At 36.3% G+C, this 23,961-nt stretch overlaps 1 protein-coding gene across 1 annotated transcript; it reads right to left on the bottom strand.

Moving 5' to 3' along the window:
- Positions 1 to 922: 922 nt before the first annotated feature.
- LOC102806871 (mitochondrial S-adenosylmethionine carrier protein-like) lies at positions 923 to 22,324 on the bottom strand. Its single transcript, XM_085501633.1, has 10 exons — positions 22,129 to 22,324; positions 18,975 to 19,131; positions 9,660 to 9,766; positions 9,062 to 9,166; positions 8,732 to 8,779; positions 8,460 to 8,504; positions 7,545 to 7,614; positions 6,004 to 6,068; positions 5,482 to 5,555; positions 923 to 2,771 (listed from the first exon to the last, which is right to left on the bottom strand). The coding sequence occupies exons 1-10, from the start codon at positions 22,201 to 22,203 to the stop codon at positions 2,675 to 2,677; spliced, it is 843 nt and encodes a 280-aa protein (XP_085357759.1). The 5' UTR covers positions 22,204 to 22,324; the 3' UTR covers positions 923 to 2,674.
- Positions 22,325 to 23,961: the final 1,637 nt, after the last annotated feature.

Raw genomic sequence — 23,961 nt, 5'->3', positions numbered from 1 at the left:
TCTGTGGTCAAATACAACCAATATAATATAGTATAATATAATATAACCTAGAAAGACATTATTATAAATGAATGTGCTAATGGTGCTGAAGGTATGAAGAAGAAATATTAACTGCATTTACTATATTAAAAGCACATCTCTAATTCATGTAAACCAAAAATTGTATTTATTGCATGGGAACTCATTAAAATGTCTTATTTTGACCACAGACTTGCTTTTGTCTGAGATATTACAGTTATGCATATTAATGAGGTCAAATGACCATACATGGACATGTGATGTGTTAGTTATTTCTCTTGTCAAATGCCTTTATTATATCACTAATTGCATGTCATTATCTGCAGCCTTGCTTAATACATTAGTTATGAATATTAGGTCACATGACTACATATGGTCATTTTATATGTTAGGCATCTCTTGTAGCATTAGTTGCATGTCCTTGTCTGCAACAGTGCTATATTACACTTATGTATATTAATGAGGTCACATGTAAACAAGGTGGATAATTAATATAAATCGTATATTAATCAGATCTGAGAATTATTCAAAAATATCTATGTACCAATTTTTATTGAAATTTGACAAGTGGTACTCAAAATAACTGTAGAACACTTATAAATTGGTTAATTTATGTAAGTTAATTAGGTAATCAGTATGCACATAATTTAACCCTGAACTAAATATGTATATGGCTTATTCCAGAGCACCTATGTACCAAGTTTCATTGAAATCTGGTAAATGGTACTTGAGATAACAGTCATACCCCCCCCCCCCCCCCACACACACACAGATAAACTAACTAAAAAGACTGTCATTGTGTTCTTCGCACAGAGGAGTCAATAATGTGACTTGAGGCATCGTAGCATTGTGTGGTCACAATGGACAGTCACAGACTAAAGAAACAATAACCACACTGAGTAAATTTCGAATAATTATAAATATTACATATATTTATTGTGTGTAGCTGCAACTTTTATTAGTAGGTTGCAAAAATTGTTAGCCGACACTGGTGCTTTGAAAATATTCTTAAGTGGTGCAATGTTATGTTTTTACGAAACAAGCATGATATTCACTGACACAAATATGTGTACACGAACATGTAAAAAAATAAAATAGAAATCCCCTAATGCATGCATACCACTTAGCCGTTCACACATACATAGAAGAATGTATCACATTGAAAATACTCATACCTATCTACATTGGAAGCTGAGTCACATAGACAAAGTGTTATATTGATAATGTGCAGGACATAACAGCTAAATTTTCAAAGCACTGTCAAGAGAAATTGACATCACCAAATTAACATGTTTCAATTAAGATACAGAACAGCACAAATATATCAGATATGACATTGAAAAGAATGGGCAGTTTATACTCACAAAGAAATTTATTTATCTCATTAAACTCGGGCAGGAAAAAATACAGGATTGATTTGAACGATACTTCAATGTTAACAATATATATAATGTGACCTGAACAAATTTGTTGAATGAATGAATGCATGCATGCATGGCTTGGAAATCTTGTGAGCTAGCTTTTTCAGCGAAAAACAAAATATTGGAAACAACAAAAATTCATCTCTACATCGAGGCCACCATGTAATGATACTCACGTTTTCTGCCAAAATGCAGCAATCCGCCCAGACAAATGACAATGTAAACAATAACAAAAGCAATAAGGTCTTATTATTGCAATGCAGATAACTTTCATATTATGTCTAACCATTATACAGAAAAAAACATTGCCCTCTCACTCATAGCTTATCAGAAGAGAAACTTGTCCTGGTAGATTGAAGAATGAAAACCCATATTTATATATTTAGTCCAAAAGAGTTATATCAATGTAGTCCCAAAACATTGATGTTGTTCAATTTGATGTTTTGATGTAGTCTCAAAACATTATAGTGATGTAGTTCCAAAGTATTATATAAATGTACCAATGTACTCCCAAATCATTATATCAATGTACTCCCAAATCATTATATCAATGTACTCCCAAATCATTATATCAATGTACTCCCAAATCATTATATCAATGTACTCCCAAATCATTATATAAATGTACTCCCAAATCATTATATCAATGTACATTACGCAAGTGTAACTATTTCACATGAAGTCTGGGTGTACATTTGACTAAATAGAGCTGTGATGTGATCAGTCGTTACTGTCAATGTACTGTAACGGGCTGAGCATTTTTGTTTGAATCTCGAAAAAAATATGACATGTACCTGTAACTCCATATGCATGATCATGACACAAAGTTTGAATAGAATCACCATGTTCATCTGCAAGGAGCAGTCAAGTATAAGAATTTTAAAATTTGTTCTGACTAAAATGGTCACCATACTTGATCAATGGTAATGAATCATACCTGGTCAGTATTTGAATGTAATCGGTCCAAGCATGTTTGAGAAATGACATTGGAAGCATTGGCAGATGGATGAACAAACAATCTGAACCCAATTTCAGACAACCTCGAGATAGTGTATGTGACGTCACATTGTGGTGAATTTTGACTAATTTGGAGATTTTTTTAAGATATATCCTAGGTTAAAAAAGTTCAGATAAAAACTACTATATATAAAAGATATTGCAGCCACAAGTGTCAACAATATAAGCTCCTTGTTCTTTATCATCACAGGCATACTAATAATACTACACCGATAATGCTACGATAATATAATTTTAGATTTTTCATATATTCCAAAAAAGATGCATGCACCAAGACTCATCCATAATGTTCGTGCAAGAACTCCAGCAAATAGTCTGCAAATGAATATAAAATGAAAAAAAGGCTATCAGCAAATATGTCACTTTATTACTGTTATAACGAGAATAATACGCTAGGCAATTTTGCAGTTTACATCGCTGTTGTGCTAACAATATTGCTACACATGGAGCAGTATAGCTTATCAATTAATCAAGCTAAAACAAAATATTGCAACAATGTATTCCAAGAGTAAGAGGTGCCACAATTTCACAATCCCTATTCCATTATCAATTCAGGGAAAGCAAACTGTTGAGTTTGCTGAAGTCAATATATTTTGCAAATCGCAGATCAGATGGATTGCACTCCTTTCCACAAACTGTTGCAAGTGTACACCCAACCTACGTGTACAAGCTAACTTATTAACACCACACTGAAAGGACTATGCCATCAAAGTTTACTCTTGCATACAGACTAAATATACGTGCCGTAATGTACGAATGTACTTATTAGCTTCTGGCCAAATATTAAAAGACAAGATGCGAACAAATCTTGAAAAGTGAGAAATGATAATTTCCTTGATGTTCGATAAAACTAGTCTTATGTACATTTATTATTACATGTTTCTGGCAAACAATTTCTTACTTTTACTCGAATGTGTAATCTGTGTAGTGTTTCTGCAGTTCAAGAATTTGAGTCCACTAGTGATTTAATACTTGAATAGCGATTTGGGCATATTTAGTGTAATATAAAGCGCCGCTCAGTCTTGGGTAATGAAACATTGTTGCAATATTTAGTTTTAGCTTGATTAATTGATAAGCACTCTGCTCAATGTACTCAGCAAAACAGAAATATAAATAGCAAACATTGCCGTGCGTGCGATGACATAATTAACCTACTAAAGACTTATCTACGTCTTTCATCCCAACCACCTCTCCCTTCATACAATACAAGTCATTGTCAATGACACGTCCCCGTTCCGTTCATATTTGAGTGACATATACATTCAAAGCAGATCATGACCGAAATGCACCTGCATATGTACAACACATTGTACTAAATCTGAACAAAATCCATCCATGCAAGACTGAGATCCGGTTCCGGAATTGTGAAAATACATGATTTTGATGCATTTTCGGCCTTAAAATGGCCATCATTCAGCTATTGTTAAGCGGATCATGAAACAAATGCACATATCTATTTGTGACAAGATGTACCATATGTGTGTGAAGTTTGAACTTGATCAATCCAGACATGTCTTGGATACAGATCCAGAACTGAATTCTTTAACAAAATGGTCGCCAGCCGGCCATTTTGAACTTGATCCGAAAAAAAAGAAGACGTGCATCAAGGTCCTACTATGTTTAATGTATGTACCAAATTTGAACAAAATCCGTCCATGCATAACTGAGATCCGGGTCCGGAATGGTGAAAATGTGCGATTTCAATACATTTTCGGCCTTAAAGCGGCCCCCATTTGGCTATCGTTAATGAGATCATGAAACAAATGCACATATATATTCGTGACATGATGTACCTTGTGTGTGTGAAGTTTGAACTTGATCAATCCAGACATGTCTTGGATACGGATCCAGAACTGAATTCTTTAAAACAAAATGGCCGCCAGTCGGCCATTTCGAACTTGATCCGAAAAAAAAAATGACGTGCATCAAGGTCCTATTATGTTTAATGTATGTACCAAATTTGAACGAAATCCGTCCATGCAAAACTGAGATCCGGGTCCGGAATGGTGAAAATGTGCGATTTCAATGCATTTTCGGCCTTAAAGCGGCCCCCATTTGGCTATCGTTAATGAGATCATGAAACAAATGCACATACATATTTGTGACATGATGTACCTTGTGTGTGTGAAGTTTTAACTTGATCAATCCAGACATGTCTCGGATACGGATCCAGAACTGAATTCTTTAAAACAAAATGGCCGCCAGACGGCCAATTCGAACTTGACTCGAAAAAAAAAATGACGTGCATCAAGGTCCTATTATGTTTAATGTATGAACCAAATTTGAATGAAATCCGTCCATGCATAACTGAGATCCGGGTCCAGAATGGTGAAAATGTGCCATTTCAATGCATTTTCGGCCTTAAAGCGGCCGCCATTTGGCTATCGTTAATCGGATCATGAAAAAAATGCATGTACATATGTCCCATATAATGTGTGATGTATGAGTGAAGTTTGAACTTAATCAGTCCATGCATGTTCGAGATACAGGTGATCACGGACGCACGCACGGACGCACACAGGGCAAAACATAAGTCCCCGTTTTCGAACTACGTCCGAACGGGGACTAATTATACATACATGTATCCTTCATTACCAAATCACTATGGTGAAAGGTGCACTTAAAGGGTGATTATTGTCGGACAGAGAGTCTTTCAATGTAATTTACATGTGTTGTGTACGTCACTATAAGTTCTATATCGACCAATAAGCGGTGCAATGACCACCAATCTTTAACATTTTCACTAATTAATTAAGTTCCCTCTTTTCATAACAAATTCACAAAATATCCCAGTTTATAGTCTGCACTTTTATTCAGATCTGGTAGGTCAAATGTATATTTGTTTTAACTATGTTTCAAGTGTACTTTTATAACAGTCTACATATGCAACAACTAATATTACATCTTGGATTCAATATTGATCACGATATACAATTACCATAAACAATTACAAAATCAATTATTTCATCACACACATACTGTGTACATATATTTGGAACAAATAAATACATAGTACTATACATACCCATGAACACCCTCCTTGTATCCTATATTATGAATTACTTGAAATATATTAGATGTAGCAGTTTTTGTACCATGCTAGAAAAAAACATGAAAAGATCAGTTTGTACTCATTTAGGGAATAAAAACGAGATACTTTGCCATGTAAAACCAAACAAGTAATAAACACAGCTACCAATCTGATTGTTTTGATAGATAATTAAATGCTAGCTAATCCTCCAGTAATCCACTGTTCAATACTTGTGACTAAGGACAATAACAGCAAGACACAATCCATCATCTTTACTAATCATACATTTTTTACATATTGCAACTGGATAACACTGGATTTCTTGATTTATTTTATTTATTTTATGTGGTGTGCTGTCCTGTTGATCCAGGACATACAGCAAGTCTAGAATAGAATTTGGAAATCCTGACAGAATTCTCAGCAGGTATAGAGCATGATGCAAAGCTCTTATGATGCCTGCACAGGGGTCAGTGAGAGGTTTTTCACAAACCATACATATTTTGGAAGAAAGCTCACCTTCGCTAACATAATTCTAGTTTTGGCAACATCTAGTGGTGTAGTAATGGCAGCTGCAACTCCTCCTGAAATAGAAAAATCGATAACTGTATTGCATTTTATCAATTAAATGACTGAACTGACTTTTAAAACTACCTTTCATAACAATCAGTCAATGATGTAAAAGAAAAGTTGAATATGAAAGTTGACCATTCAAATGACATCATGGATCAACATTTGACAATTATTTTATGTATTTTTCTAAAACTAAATTCTCGGTTATTTTCCAGAAAAATACATTTCCAATTCAGATTTGTGAGATGCCATTGTTTTTATTGGGTCACATGACAAATACCGGGTATTACAATATTGCATTCTACAGTTGAAACGCACCTTTCCTATACATCATGCTCTCCACCATAAAATACACAATGTGCAAGCCTATCTTTTTGATATAAAATCACAAAGTGTGAGTGCATCTTATACAAAAGCTTTTCTTTTAAATTCGATTGAAAATACTAAAAAATATGTAAATTAGATATACTATTTCATGCACATGCCATAAGGTCAGGAAAGCAAATTTACCAGCAAAATCAAGATAATGAAGAGAGTAGACACGAATGTCACAGTTGTATAAAAAAAGAATTTCAGAGTAAATCTTGCCTGTTTTTTTTTAGCATCTCAAATAAATGGTCGACACTAATATCTTGCTTGAAATACAAATGACACTATGGCCAGCAACTTGAGGAGTCAAAATGGTCGCTTCAATAAGATAATCCAGCAAGGGATCATGGGATATATATATTTTTTATAAATGTGTGGTATATTTTCGTTCAAGGATGTGATGTGTAGAAGAAAAGATTTTCAATGAATATGAGGTTATTACGAGGATACTGTAAAGTTTGAACAAAGACAGTACACCTGGAGTATCGACCGACTTGCAGCATTTAGTGTATACTCTGCAAATACTCGTAATAACCTTATTATTATACATCTTTTCCTCCCAGGAATACAAAATGGAATGCCAAAATCAAACCCTGGGGGCAGCTATGTTTTGTTTTTTATTATTAGAGCACACTTACGTGTGTAATCATTTCATATTTGGAATTTGTGTTTCCTAATATGGTAGGATGAAAATACCCAGTGCAATACCACAAAATTACGGCACACTGTAACTTATGGCGTTACGGTGACAGATGCATAATAAATGTTATTATTATTATTATTATTTTTAAATAATACTTTTTTTTAATTATTTTTAACCAGATTTTTCATTATATTCACTATACTGAAAACAATGAATGACTAAACAAAAACAAAGTTGTTTTGTTGGTCAGAATAACCTTGCTTTCAGCCATCTATGTCATTTCTACATCACAGGAACATTTAAGCCACTGAGAAAGTGACTTCTAGGAAAGGTGTACTTTGTATTCCTCACGATGTATAAGTGTAAAATTTTCCTGTGATCCACAATTGCAAAATGTCCTACATGATTGTTCTAATGCAATAAATTTGTTCAGTTACGTCATAACAAGATAATAAGACTGATGACATGTGATTACCTGAAAGAGCACCACATGTTGCCGATTCCCATGGATTCACTGCTCGTTGCTGTTTCCTTGACCAAAATTTCTAAAAATTAATGACACTGAATAAAACAGACTACATTTTGTATGAACATCATGATGTTCTTGACAAATGAGAAAAATTTTGCAAAAAAGGAATTAATGAAGTATTCCTGAGAGATAACTCATCGAGAAAGGGAGGGGGAAGAACTATACAAATATAGATTGTGATTTCAGAGAATGTATATCACATGATCGTACACGATTGCTGTGTTATTCAAGCCTCCATGTTCAATCTGGAAAGTGTTTTTGTCATATTTTTTTTTGCTTTTTTTTCCTGACACGTTTGGTTGGCGATCCGTTCTGCTAAAATTGCAATTGAATTCGTGTGTGTGTGTCTCTGCCTGTGTGTGTGATTTCCAGTGTTTTTCGTTTAGTAATTCTTCTGTGATTTTTTTGGCTTGGCCGATTTTCACTCAAATTTGGCAGGCAGGTCATACCTTCACTCTAGTCAGGTGGTAAAATATAAAAAAAATTCTGGCCCACCATTGCCATAGCAACAGCCCTAAAACTGATTTTTTAATAGCTTCGCGCCAAATGTATCTCCTCCTACAAATTTAGGATTAAAAACCTCAGACATAACTCATTCTATTCAACATGAGTGTGGGCACCAATTTACTATTTGTTTTTTTGAAATATTTCACCAGTAACGGCTTTTTAACTCTTTTTTTTGGCTGGACCCATACTTGGTAGGCACTTTAGTTGGGCGATAAAATCTGTATTCCTGGGCCACTGTTGCCATGACAACAGCAAAAAAACTGATTTTTGAATCTCCTTCTACAATGCCCTAAAATTTCTAAAAACCTCAAACCTAGCTCATGTTGGAAACTGAGTTTCCAATTTTATACTTACTTTTAAAATCTCCCAAATGGGCATTTGAATAAATGACAATGGAATCTGTGACAAATAAAACAAAAAAAAGTTAATTTAGAAAACATAAACAATCAAGGAATAAACAAAATACAAATATATGTAACTGAACTCCTTAGGCTGAGACATTACCGTGCAAATTAGTCAGGTGAATGAAAATCAGTTTGGATTACGAGAAATTTGGTCAATTGATGTTCGGTGAATTGAGGACACACATTTGCTAGACACTTGTACAAGAAACTATCATTTTTTACCTCTCGTATAACTGTACTTAAATATCCTCTATACAAACCACGAATTCCCTAATAAGAAAACAAACATTACAAAAGTGAGGCTTTGATATAATTATTAAGCAGTTGAAAATATTGTAAATTACTTCTTCCAACTTTGTTGACAGCAGAGCTACAAATGGACTTATTTGTTTGGCAAAAATACATATCGAAAAAAAAAAGTTTTTATCAGTAAAACAATTACTCCACAACAAAATTATGTGGCACCCTGTTTGAAGTGCTGAACATCATTTCCCAGTCCCTACTCAGTCGACCATTATTAAATAATTTGTAGTCACATGAGATTGAACCTACCTCTTGTCTTATCGTCATTCTAAAAACTTGAGAACTTGTAAATTTTGTATTAGCCTGGGCTCTTTGTTTGACCACTTCTACAGGAACCCCTACAACACATGATATCTATGTGGAGATAAAAAAAAACAGTAAATTGGATAATTTTCATTGATAGAAATGTTTGCGACTTCAGGATTTCATGGCATTTGTGAGGTCAAAAGTTCAGGAAAGTCACTAACACTCCATGTTGTGGAACTTTCACTACTACAAAATTCACTGAGTTTCGAAATCTGCAAAAATTTGTCTTTTGTGAAGCAGATTATGCATATTATTATCACAGTAATTGGTATCTGTGTTGGCGTCCTGTTCTGAGACCACCATGGAAAAGAGAATGCTGTTAGCTCATAATATGGTTAAAATAATTCACCCTGAAAAATAAGTAGAAATTAACTATCGAAAATCATATATCCATTTGATCAAAAATATACTTTCAGTCATCAATCAATAAAAATGGTTGCCATGGCAACTAAATGGTCGCAACTTCAAGGGCTATGGCAAGTCCTGAATGTTTAGCATGTGTCCATGCTTGGTATAGAATTATTTCACCTGAGTTACTCACCACTTCACCCGCTGATGCAGCTGCCATATGTACCAGAGGATGATAGGATTCCGGAACCAATCTTCCAACTTTCTTCAATCCTTCATAGGTACAAAAGTATATTGCAGCTGGTGACATTTGATGAAATTCAGGAATATGTAAACAGAGGAAAATATTAATAATGAGTCATGTGTCAATTTGCACAATTGATGTAATGTATTATTCAAAAAGCTAACTTGGGGAAATAAATAATGGACATATTTTTGGAAGATGGTCTTTTATATTTTTGGAAGATGGTCTTTTATATTTTTGCATATGAAAAAAAATGAATTGCATCTCTGATGAACATACAATGTAGTAAGATTTTTTTAATTTTTTTTAGTCTTTTGTGTAAAGTGATAAAATTTGTAATATAATTGATTTAAAATCATGTTTTTTATGATTTAATACCTATTGTAATTTCAATAGAATTTATTCAATTTTGAGAAACAAGTTTTATAAAATTCCTCATTACCGGGTAGACACTTTTCATGGAAAATTGGACAATTTAACATTATTAATATTTTTTATCCCATGAATAACCTGTGAATTGCACAGGAAGTTGATAACGCTGTAGACTAAAAGATCATATCTCGGTTTTCCTTTATCTGCCTTAGTTTTCTAGCCATGACAAAATAACTACAGACACGTTATCAACAACAAATTTTCGGTCTCAATCGCAGTTCAATTTTTAGCTCCCTTGTTATTGAAGATGACCGAGCAGAGCTTATGGGTTGACTGGACCTGTTGTTGATGTCCGTCATACGTAAACTTTTTTCAAATGAATTCTTCACCCAAATCATGAGTTAGATCACTTTGTTATTTACAGCACAGCTACCTGGGGTGGTCCTCTGTCAGATTACTTCATTTCTGAACTACCTGGGCCACTGTTTTCTATGTTATTTTTCAGAACACATTGTGTTGGGTCCTGAACTACCTGGGTCAATGTTTTCTATGGTATTTTTCAGAACACATTGTGTTGGGTACTGAACTACCTGGGTCAATGTTTTCTATGGTATTTTTCAGAACACATTGTGTTGGGTTCTGAACTACCTGGGCCAATGTTTTCTATGGTATTTTTCAGAACACATTGTGTTGGGTACTGAACTACCTGGGTCAATGTTTTCTATAATGGTATTTTTCAGAACACATTGTGTTGGGTTCTGAACTACCTGCGCCAATGTTTTCTATGGTATTTTTCAGAACACATTGTGTAGGGTTCTGAACTACCTGGGGCAATGTTTTCTATAATGGTATTTTTCAGAACACATTGTGTTGGGTTCTGAACTACCTGCGCCAATGTTTTCTATGGTATTTTTCAGAACACATTGTGTAGGGTTCTGAACTACCTGGGGCAATGTTTTCTATGGTATTTTTCAGAACACATTGTGTTGGGTTCTGAACTACCTGGGGCAATGTTTTCCATGGTACATTTCAGTACACATTGTGTAGGGTTCTGAACTACCTGGGGCAATGTTTTCTATGGTATTTTTCAGTACACATTGTGTTGGGTACTGAACTACCTGGGCCAATGTTTTCCATGGTACATTTCAGTACACATTGTGTTGGATACTGAACTACCTGGGCCAATGTTTTCCATGGTACATTTCAGAACACATTGTGTTGGGTACTGAACTACCTGGGCCAATGTTTTCCATGGTACATTTCAGAACACATTGTGTTGGGTACTGAACTACCTGGGCCAATGTTTTCCATGGTACATTTCAGAACACATTGTGTTGGATACTGAACTACCTGGGCCAATGTTTTCTATGGTATTTTTCAGAACACATTGTGTTGGGTACTGAACTACCTGGGTCAATGTTTTCTATAATGGTATTTTTCAGAACACATTGTGTTGGGTTCTGAACTACCTGCGCCAATGTTTTCTATGGTATTTTTCAGAACACATTGTGTAGGGTTCTGAACTACCTGGGGCAATGTTTTCTATAATGGTATTTTTCAGAACACATTGTGTTGGGTTCTGAACTACCTGCGCCAATGTTTTCTATGGTATTTTTCAGAACACATTGTGTAGGGTTCTGAACTACCTGGGGCAATGTTTTCTATGGTATTTTTCAGAACACATTGTGTTGGGTTCTGAACTACCTGGGGCAATGTTTTCCATGGTACATTTCAGTACACATTGTGTAGGGTTCTGAACTACCTGGGGCAATGTTTTCTATGGTATTTTTCAGTACACATTGTGTTGGGTACTGAACTACCTGGGCCAATGTTTTCCATGGTACATTTCAGTACACATTGTGTTGGATACTGAACTACCTGGGCCAATGTTTTCCATGGTACATTTCAGAACACATTGTGTTGGGTACTGAACTACCTGGGCCAATGTTTTCCATGGTACATTTCAGAACACATTGTGTTGGGTACTGAACTACCTGGGCCAATGTTTTCCATGGTACATTTCAGAACACATTGTGTTGGATACTGAACTACCTGGGCCAATGTTTTCCATGGTACATTTCAGAACACATTGTGTTGGGTACTGAACTACCTGGGCCAATGTTTTCCATGGTACATTTCAGAACACATTGTGTTGGGTACTGAACTACCTGGGCCAATGTTTTCCATGGTACATTTCAGAACACATTGTGTTGGATACTGAACTACCTGGGCCAATGTTTTCTATGGTATTTTTCAGAACACATTGTGTTGGGTACTGAACTACCTGGGTCAATGTTTTCTATAATGGTATTTTTCAGAACACATTGTGTTGGGTTCTGAACTACCTGCGCCAATGTTTTCTATGGTATTTTTCAGAACACATTGTGTAGGGTTCTGAACTACCTGGGGCAATGTTTTCTATAATGGTATTTTTCAGAACACATTGTGTTGGGTTCTGAACTACCTGCGCCAATGTTTTCTATGGTATTTTTCAGAACACATTGTGTAGGGTTCTGAACTACCTGGGGCAATGTTTTCTATGGTATTTTTCAGAACACATTGTGTTGGGTTCTGAACTACCTGGGGCAATGTTTTCCATGGTACATTTCAGTACACATTGTGTAGGGTTCTGAACTACCTGGGGCAATGTTTTCTATGGTATTTTTCAGTACACATTGTGTTGGGTACTGAACTACCTGGGCCAATGTTTTCCATGGTACATTTCAGTACACATTGTGTTGGATACTGAACTACCTGGGCCAATGTTTTCCATGGTACATTTCAGAACACATTGTGTTGGGTACTGAACTACCTGGGCCAATGTTTTCCATGGTACATTTCAGAACACATTGTGTTGGGTACTGAACTACCTGGGCCAATGTTTTCCATGGTACATTTCAGAACACATTGTGTTGGATACTGAACTACCTGGGCCAATGTTTTCCATGGTACATTTCAGAACACATTGTGTTGGGTACTGAACTACCTGGGCCAATGTTTTCCATGGTACATTTCAGAACACATTGTGTTGGGTACTGAACTACCTGGGCCAATGTTTTCCATGGTACATTTTAGGACACATTGTGTTGGGTACTGAACTACCTGGGCCAATGTTTTCCATGGTACATTTCAGTACACATTGTGTTGGGTACTGAACTACATGGGCCAATGTTTTCCATGGTATTTTTCAGTACACATTGTGTTGGGTACTAAACTACCTGGGCCAATGTTTTCCATGGTACATTACAGTACACATTGTGTTGGGTACTGAACTACCTGGGCCAATGTTTTCCATGGTACATTTCAGTACACATTGTGTTGGGTACTGAACTACCTGGGCCAATGTTTTCCATGGTACATTTCAGTACACATTGTGTTGGGTACTGAACTACCTGGGCCAATGTTTTCCATGGTACATTTCAGAACACATTGTGTTGGGTACTGAACTACATGGGCCAATGTTTTCCATGGTATTTTTCAGTACACATTGTGTTGGGTACTGAACTACCTGGGCCAATGTTTTCCATGGTACATTTCAGAACACATTGTGTTGGGTACTGAACTACCTGGGCCAATGTTTTCCATGGTACATTTCAGTACACATTGTGTTGGGTACTGAACTACCTGGGCCAATGTTTTCCATGGTAGATTTCAGTACACATTGTGTTGGGTACTGAACTACCTGGGCCAATGTTTTCCATGGTACATTTCAGTACACATTGTGTTGGGTACTGAACTACCTGGGCCAATGTTTTCCATGGTACATTTCAGTACACATTGTCTTGGGTACTGAACTACCTGGGCCAATGTTTTCCATGGTACATTTCAGAACACATTGTGTTGGGTACTGAACTACATGGGCCAATGTTTTCCATGGTATTTTTCAGTACACATTGTGTTGGGTACTGAACTACCTGGGCCAATGTTTTCCATGGTACATTTCAGTACACATTGTGTTGAGTTCTGAATTACATTGGCCAATGTTTTCCATGGTACATTTCAGAACACATTGTGTTGGGTTCTGAACTACCTGGGCCAATGTTTTCTATGTTATTTTTCAGAACACATTGTGTTTGGTTCTGAACTACCTGGGCCAATGTTTTCCATGGTACATTTCAGAACATATTGTGTTGGGTACTGAACTACCTGGGCCAATGTTTTCCATGGTACATTTCAGTACACATTGTGTTGGGTACTGAACTACATGGGCCAATGTTTTCCATGGTACATTTCAGAACACATTGTGTTGGGTACTGAACTACCTGGGCCAATGTTTTCCATGGTACATTTCAGAACACATTGTGTTGGGTTCTGAACTACCTGGGCCAATGTTTTCTATGGTATTTTTCAGTACACATTGTGTTGGGTACTGAACTACCTGGGCCAATGTTTTCCATGGTACATTTCAGTACACATTGTGTTGGGTACTGAACTACCTGGGCCAATGTTTTCCATGGTACATTTCAGAACACATTGTGTTGGGTACTGAACTACCTGGGCCAATGTTTTCCATGGTACATTTCAGAACACATTGTGTTGGGTACTGAACTACCTGGGCCAATGTTTTCCATGGTACATTTCAGAACACATTGTGTTGGGTTCTGAACTACCTGGGCCAATGTTTTCTATGGTATTTTTCAGTACACATTGTGTTGGGTACTGAACTACCTGGGCCAATGTTTTCCATGGTACATTTCAGAACACATTGTGTTGGGTACTGAACTACCTGGGCCAATGTTTTCCATGGTACATTTCAGAACACATTGTGTTGGGTTCTGAACTACCTGGGCCAATGTTTTCTATGGTATTTTTCAGAACACATTGTGTTGGGTACTGAACTACCTGGGCCAATGTTTTCCATGGTACATTTCAGTACACATTGTGTTGGGTACTGAACTACCTGGGCCAATGTTTTCCATGGTACATTTCAATACACATTGTGTTGGGTACTGAACTACCTGGGCCAATGTTTTCCATGGTACATTTCAGAACACATTGTGTTGGGTTCTGAACTACCTGGGCCAATGTTTTCTATGTTATTTTTCAGAACACATTGTGTTGGGTACTGAACTACCTGGGCCAATGTTTTCCATGGTACATTTCAGTACACATTGTGTTGGGTACTGAACTACCTGGGCCAATGTTTTCCATGGTACATTTCAGTACACATTGTGTTGGGTACTGAACTACCTTGGCCAATGTTTTCCATGGTACATTTCTGTACACATTGTGTTGGGTACTGAACTACCTGGGCCAATGTTTTCCATGGTACATTTCAGAACACATTGTGTTGGGTACTGAACTACCTTGGCCAATGTTTTCCATGGTATATTTCTGTACACATTGTTTTGGGTACTGAACTACCTGGGCCAATGTTTTCTATGGTATTTTTCAGAACACATTGTGTTGGGTACTGAACTACCTGGGCCAATGTTTTCCATGGTACATTTCAGTACACATTGTGTTGGGTACTGAACTACCTGGGCCAATGTTTTCCATGGTACATTTCTGTACACATTGTGTTAGGTACTGAACTACCTTGGCCAATGTTTTCCATGGTACATTTCAATACACATTGTGTTGGGTACTGAACTACCTGGGCCAATGTTTTCCATGGTACATTTCAGTACACATTGTGTTGGGTACTGAACTACCTGGGCCAATGTTTTCCATGGTACATTTCAGAACACATTGTGTTGGGTACTGAACTACCTGGGCCAATGTTTTCCATGGTACATTTCAGTACACATTGTGTTTGGTACTGAACTACCTGGGCCAATGTTTTCCATGGTACATTTCAATACACATTGTTTTGGGTACTGAACTACCTGGGCCATGTTTTCCATGGTACATTTCAGTACACATTGTGTTGGGTACTGAACTACCTGGGCCAATGTTTTCCATGGTACATTTCAATACACATTGTGTTGGGTACTGAACTACCTGGGCCAATGTTTTCCATGGTACATTTCAGTACACATTGTGTTTGGTACTGAACTACCTGGGCCAATGTTTTCCATGGTACATTTCAATACACATTGTTTTGGGTACTGAACTACCTGGGCCATGTTTTCCATGGTACATTTCAGTACACATTGTGTTGGGTACTGAACTACCTGGGCCAATGTTTTCCATGGTACATTTCAGTACACATTGTGTTGGGTACTGAACTACCTGGGCCAATGTTTTCCATGGTACATTTCAGAACACATTGTGTTGGGTACTGAACTACCTGGGCCAATGTTTTCCATGGTACATTTCAATACACATTGTGTTGGGTACTGAACTACCTGGGCCAATGTTTTCCATGGTACATTTCAATACACATTGTGTTGGGTACTGAACTACCTAGGCCAATGTTTTCCATGGTACATTTCAGAACACATTGTGTTGGGTACTGAACTACCTGGGCCAATGTTTTCCATGGTACATTTCAGTACACATTGTGTTGGGTACTGAACTACATGGGCCAATGTTTTCCATGGTATTTTTCAGTACACATTGTGTTGGGTACTGAACTACCTGGGCCAATGTTTTCCATGGTACATTTCAGAACACATTGTGTTGGGTACTGAACTACCTGGGCCGATGTTTTCCATGGTACATTTCAATACACATTGTGTTGGGTACTGAACTACCTGGGCCAATGTTTTCCATGGTACATTTCAATACACATTGTGTTGGGTACTGAACTACCAGGGCCAATGTTTTCCATGGTACATTTCAATACACATTGTGTTGGGTACTGAACTACATGGGCCAATGTTTTCCATGGTACATTTCAGTACACATTGTGTTGGGTACTGAACTACCTGGGCCAATGTTTTCCATGGTACATTTCAGTACACATTGTGTTGGGTACTGAACTACCTGGGCCAATGTTTTCCATGGTACATTTCAATACACATTGTGTTGGGTACTGAACTACCTGGGCTAATGTTTTCCATGGTACATTTCAATACACATTGTGTTGGGTACTGAACTACCTATGCCAATGTTTTCCATGGTACATTTCAGTACACATTGTGTTGGGTACTGAACTACCTGGGCCAATGTTTTCCATGGTACATTTCAGAACACATTGTGTTGGGTACTGAACTACCTGGGCCAATGTTTTCCATGGTACATTTCAGTACACATTGTGTTGGGTACTGAACTACCTGGGCCGATGTTTTCCATGGTACATTTCAGTACACATTGTGTTGGGTACTAATTACAGCTTATAATATTATAGATTAATTATATCTGCAAAATTGAGTAGCTCTCTTTCAGTCTCTATTCTATTTTGAGTTTTAAAAAATTGTCCTTGTTCACACATGTTTTTTTAGCACAGGCTAAAGTATTTGAACTCATCACCTGTGCTAAGGAGCTGTGTGTGACTGCTACTATTCTGTATATGATTTGAACATCTGTTATCAAGAGCTAATTCAATAGAATAAACTATTTAGCAAGGTTTTATGTTTTCCTCTCTGGACACCAGCAGAATATTTATTGTTGTACCTAACAAAGGAGTACAAAGGAAAGGTCAATCATATCAATATTGTTGCTTACATAGCAGCAGTAGTGTACACTTTTTCAAATAACGAAAAAAAAAAAAATTTATTAAATAGAGTCATATATTGATCTGATAGATTATTCAATATAGTCGCCACCATTTTGGCAATTTTCAAGCAAGATTTGTTGTGCTCTGAGACATCATAGGCTAGGTTAATCAGTATCCAACTTAGGAGGTTAAAATGAGAGAAAAGTAATCACTTACTTGTAGAGAGTCATAATTCATTGTGCAACTTTCAAGAGAATAAGCCTGTCTGTAAAAACTATGGATGCGCAAATAACCGCGATCGAAATTCAAGAATGTCTTTTTTCACATTCCCTTGTCCAAAGAAAAAAAGATGTCTGCACAAGGAATGGCTCGCCAATATTAGTAGATATTTCAAACCAAAGTCTTACAGCTTTAATTATGTTGTGTGTGAAAATCATTTCACACGATATGATTACCAAGAAAATCTGATGATCCTGAAACAATTTGGGTATACGCAAAAGCGACTGAAACCTGATGCTGTTTCTGTGAAATACCTTGCAGGGAGCGATACTGAAACTACCGAAACTAGTTTTCTTGATAGTCTGGTGAGATTTGATGACACCGGAAAGCACCATTATTTTCAGTTTTGCTTGTGCACGTTGGGTTGATTACTAATACATTTATGTCTATTGGTAGAGACTGGTTTATTTGTACCCCCACTGCATGACTGGATTTTAAAATTACTGTTGTTATTCATCAGACAATTATTTACTGTTTAATATGTTATATGGAGTCACTATTAAACACTGAGAAGGTGAAAAAGAAACTTCACATTTTTTTTTTATTGTGCTGTGCGTAAACATTTTGACAACTGACTCAGCGGGGAAACTGAGGCTCAAATTCATAATGAAAGTTCCAAGTGACCCATAGTAAAAATTACGAGAAGCGCACAGATGTATTAAATGAACTGACTATGGTAGACTTTCAAATGAACCTAGCCTAAAACATTGTTGAAGTGCCTGGATGTAGTATGTTACTGGTAGTATGTTAAGTCGTTGATCTTGTTCATTGTTTCTTATCTCCATGAATACTCTCCATGGGTGAATTTGAGATATGGTTAAAAGTCAACCACAGCCACGAGAATATAGAGAAAAAAATAACACGGATATAATTATATTGGAAATAGTTATTAAAATCGATACAGCCCATAATTTTTGTCACCTTGACTAACACAATTGTATTAAAATCTAAATCTCCCTTGGAAAAGTTGTAAGCAGAAATTTTCATATGTTCCTTTTCAGTAGAGACATATTCCTGACATGGGTCCCATGCAACAATAATGACATATTCTCATCCGTATTGCATCTTACCATATGGAGCTGACCCTACAGCAACAGGTCCCAGACCAGAATACATTCCTCGAAATCCTCCAGACTTGGAAAAACCAGCTGCACTTTGTAAACGAGTTTTCATAGTGTCTATGGGAAAGAGTGCGAGGTCAGCTACTGTACCAGCCATACCACCAGCCTGAAAATAAATGATTGCAATAAAGCTTGGATTATTAATACAAGGTAGCAAGAATGGTGTTATGACATTTTTGAATAAAGAAGTCTATTAGCACATTCAAAATCTTCATTTACCATATACTGTCTGAAAGCCTGGATATAGAAAACCAACATACTTCGTACTCATTTGTTTCATAAGCGTCACATGACAGACTGTTTTCCAGACCTTGTCAAAATGACTAAATCGACTTCCAGAAAACACTGCAGTATTTCTGGCTGAAATTTACGGGACACGCTCAGTGTTACTAAGTCCATGTAAATGTGTACAGACTGTTTTTGAAAAATGCAAGTGCATGTTGCTAGTGATATGGTATTATTATACATCTGTCTCCGTATAACGCCATAAATTAATAATAATAATAATAATAACTTTATTTAATTAAGCGCAACAATTCCAACATATGAAGATCAAAGGCGCTGATACAATAAACAATCAGTCAAATATTAAAAGCACATTTAAATAAGTGCGTTTTCAGTCTGGATTTAAAAATGTCTACTGAAGGACTAGAACGAACAGACAGAGGTAATTCATTAAAAAGTTTAGGACCTAAATTTTCAAAAGCACGGTCTTTGTATAACACCTTGGACTTTTTACTACACATCTGACGAGTTTTAATAAGAAACTTTGATTCAGATCTTAAACTACGACTCGGTACATAAAATTTGATTAATTCACATAGATAATTTGGGGCAAAACCATACAAAGATTTATACACTAGTAAAAGTAATTTGAAATTGATTCTTTGTACAACTGGTAACCAATGAAGTTTAATAAAAATGTCTGTAATGTGGTCATATTTTCGAGCACGAGTGACAAGGCGGGCTGCTGCATTTTGTACACGAATAAGAGGTTTTATTTTAGTTACAGGGAGACCAGACAATAATGAATTACAGCTGTCTAAGCGAGAAGATATGAAAGCATGTACCAACTTTTCAGTATCAGATTGGGATAATGATTTACGAATACGATTAATATTTCTTAGATGGGAATATCCAGATCTACAAATAGTAGAAATGTGTGTTTCCATAGATAGCTGCGAATCAAACAAGACACCTAAGTTTCTAGCACTTGACGAAGCACTAACCAATTCTTCACCAATTGCGATACTAGACAAAGGACACGAGTCTTGTGAGAATCTCCGAGACGACATGCACACAAATTCAGTTTTCAACACATTCAAAAGTAGGAAATTACAAGACATCCAATCGCTAACATCTTGAATACATGTCTGAAGTATCACCCGGGCGCGAATTTTATCATCTTCAGAAACCGATAAATAAATCTGTGTGTCATCGGCGTAAAAATGATATTTTACGCCGTGACGTCGCAATAACTCGCCCAATGGACGCATGTACATTGAGAACAATAATGGCCCTAAAACGGGGCCCTGTGGAACACCGGTTTCTAATATAGACGTCATATCAGAAAATACATTTCCAATTTTCACTTTTTGAATGCGGTTACTCAAATACGACTCAAACCATTTGATGATGAGACCATTTAAACCAAAATTTGATCTCAACCTATCGATGAGAATCCTGTGATTCACAGTATCAAAAGCGGCTGAAAGATCCAAAAGTACGAGAGCAACTGAATACTTAGAATTATCAATACTGCATAGTACATCGTTAGCAACCCGCAAAAGAGCCGTTTCAGTGCTATGTGCGGTCCGATACGCTGATTGAAACTCTTCATACAACGAATAACTCTCTAAATGTTGTTTCACTCTGGATGCAACATCATGTTCAAGGACTTTAGATATAAAAGACAAATTAGAAATCGGTCGATAATTTTTCAGCATGTTTGAATCCAACGATGCTTTCTTGAGCAGAGGTTTAATCAGCGCACATTTCATTTTCTCAGGAACACTTCCAGTGCGAAGTGATTCATTTATGATATCTGTTATAGGTGAAAGCAGGATAGAAAGGATCTTTTCATCTTTTAATATATTAGTGGGTAAACAGTCCAAATCACACGAAGCCGACGACGATTTTTTTATAATTTTAATTATAGCGTTCCGTAATTTTGCAGTATTTTACAGAGTAATTTCATCCTAGGAATGCGAATTCAAAATATAGAATGATTACGCCCAAAGCGTCCTCTAATAATAAAAACAAATGGCTGCCATCAGGGTTTGACCGGACTCCACACAAAGAAGTTTGCTGATTCTGTTCTAAACTTTTTGGATTTCGGCATTCCCATGATGTATCATTGGAAGGAAAAGATGTATAATAATAAGGTTATTACGAGAATACTTCAAAGTATGCACTCAGACAGTATGCCGCGCATCGACCACTGCTGGGTGTCGGTTGATGCTCCAGCTATACTGTCTGAGTCCATATCCTCATATTAACACTTACACATCACACAGAGGATGACACTGGTACAAGAACAAAATAAAAATTACAAAACAGAAAGTGTGAAAAAAAAAATTAAATGAAATGATGTCATGTTGCAAATATTTTCATGCTATTGAATGCTGAATACTTAAACACAGCGCTAATACTAAAATTACTATCAGTACACATAAATGGTATGTGGGAGGAGTCTTCAATTGCCATGTTATATATGACTGCTTAGATCTCCAATTCTTGAACATCAGTTTTTTTGTATTTAGTAAACTGGACATGCATTTTTTTTTCTTAAACACATTTAGTGTGAAATTAGTTTTTTCTTCATTGTTCTTATTTGAGAGTGTGTTTGTAATTTTCTTAAATGTTCACCCCCCCCCCTAAATTTTCAAATGGCCTACCCCTGAGTTGGTCTACGAGTGACAGACCAAGACACCTAAACGCTTAATTAATAGGACAATATTAAATAAAAACAAATATATATCGACGAGTTTATACACACCGACACACGCCCTGCATTAAACAACATAATGGTCCAAGTACGGCCGATAAGATCTGGCGGGGAAAATAAAAATATTTGCTAAGATAAAAGGGGCGAGGGACCTACCACAAGTGCAACGCCGATCGTCGGAGTGTCGTTTTCGAAATCCTGTATCTCCAACGTTATCCCTTCCTGTTCCATTTTCTAAATTGATATTGGGAAGTTGGACATAAGTATACTATTTTTTAAATCGTATTAAATGTTGTATTACGCGCTGTCAACAGCATGGCCACGTTTCACTCTGCTTCCGGGTCATTTAACATGCGCCCTCAATAGACCAACTTGTATAAAAACGAATGATACCATTTATCAAACTGCAGCTTTCAAAGCGAGCCCTATTGACAGGTTTCGTTATAATTTTCGATGACGTCGAATAAATGAAATTGTATTAATCTTCCACAATCACGCGTGAATTAGCATTTCGAAATATAATAATAATAATAACTTTATTGACATTAATCATTTTGAGTAGAACATAGTTACATTAAACATTTTGTTTTTTAATATCTTACTTTTGTTGCTATAAACTGATGGAAACACTGTATTTCTAAGGATGCAATAAATTATCTTTATTATTATTAGTCAAATCTATAACTAATTAACAATACATATGTGCAAGAGCCACTCTCCACGCAAGATGGCGCTTCTTTAGCCTGCCTGCGCTAAGAGCTCTGGGATGGAGAGAGGTATGAGAGCGTGAAAACAGAGTATGTACACCGCGCCGTATGTAAATATATACCGGTAACACACATGCTAATTCACAGGTAACTGTGCCATGAACGCCAGGCCATATCAGCACCAAGGAAATGTTGGTCTGGCACATTTCTTCAATGAATATGACGCCTCCACTCTTTTGCTCTGGTATTTTACAATAATTTGAACAAAAAAGGCTTTCAACTGAAATGAAACACCTGTAATAAATGCCTGTATAGTTTGCACTTTTGGAATTAGCACCTTAAACTGAACAAATATATTTGTTTTGGCAAATTTCCCAACCGGAAAACATTTCCCCATTGTCTTCTTGATCTACATGTACATTTCTTGACCCAAAATATCCTTCTGCAGGACATTTAAAGTGCGACGCTACGACTGCCGCCCTTTAAATCACAACTTTCTTTGAGCATTTTTGTGTTGAATGAGGTCAGTCATGTCAGTGATATTCCCGGGAGATATATGGCCCTGGAACACGATTTGTTAACACAAATGGGACGCAAGAAAGAAAGAAAAAAAAATGCACCCAAAATGGACATACTAAATTAGAATGAGATGGCATGAATGCTTAATTTTGATAAATTTTTAGCACTAAAATGGCTGCCATCTTGAATTGCATCATGAAACAAATGCATGTGCTTATATATACGATATGCTGTGTGAAGTATGTATGTGTAAAATTTGATGTGGCCACCAGTCAGCCATTTTTAATATGATCTGTGAGAAAAAAATGACGTGCATCAAAAAACTGATTAGATTCAATGGACAATCCGGACTATGTCCGAACAGGGATTAAAAAAAACAAAACAAGCAACACAATTATTGTATCTATAGCTAAGCATTGAATTTATTTTTGCCTTAAAAATACATAATTCCATTGATTTATTTAAAAAAAATAGTCTTGTACCATTATTTCATAATTCAATGCAAGTCATCAATGTAAAAATGATATCTTGGATTGCAGAATATATACTACTTTCTTGTGTCAATTGTTGCAACACAGTGCCCTCCAGTGGCAAAATAGTTTGAATAAACTAAAACAGTGATAATTGATAAGGAAATGTGGTGCTGTGCCATGACCTTTCTTGTTAAAAGAACTTTGTAACAAATTAAATTTAAGTTATTAACTGTTTTACACAAAAACATAAATCACAATGTCAAAGTTGCCTAGATATTACAAACTATGGT

Source organism: Saccoglossus kowalevskii, chromosome 7 (assembly GCF_978046115.1).
Source record: "Saccoglossus kowalevskii chromosome 7, keSacKowa6.1, whole genome shotgun sequence".
NCBI classification, from domain to species: Eukaryota; Metazoa; Hemichordata; class Enteropneusta; family Harrimaniidae; genus Saccoglossus; species Saccoglossus kowalevskii.
The sequence above is the reverse complement of the archived record's forward strand: the minus strand, read 5'-3'. Positions and strand labels throughout refer to the sequence as shown.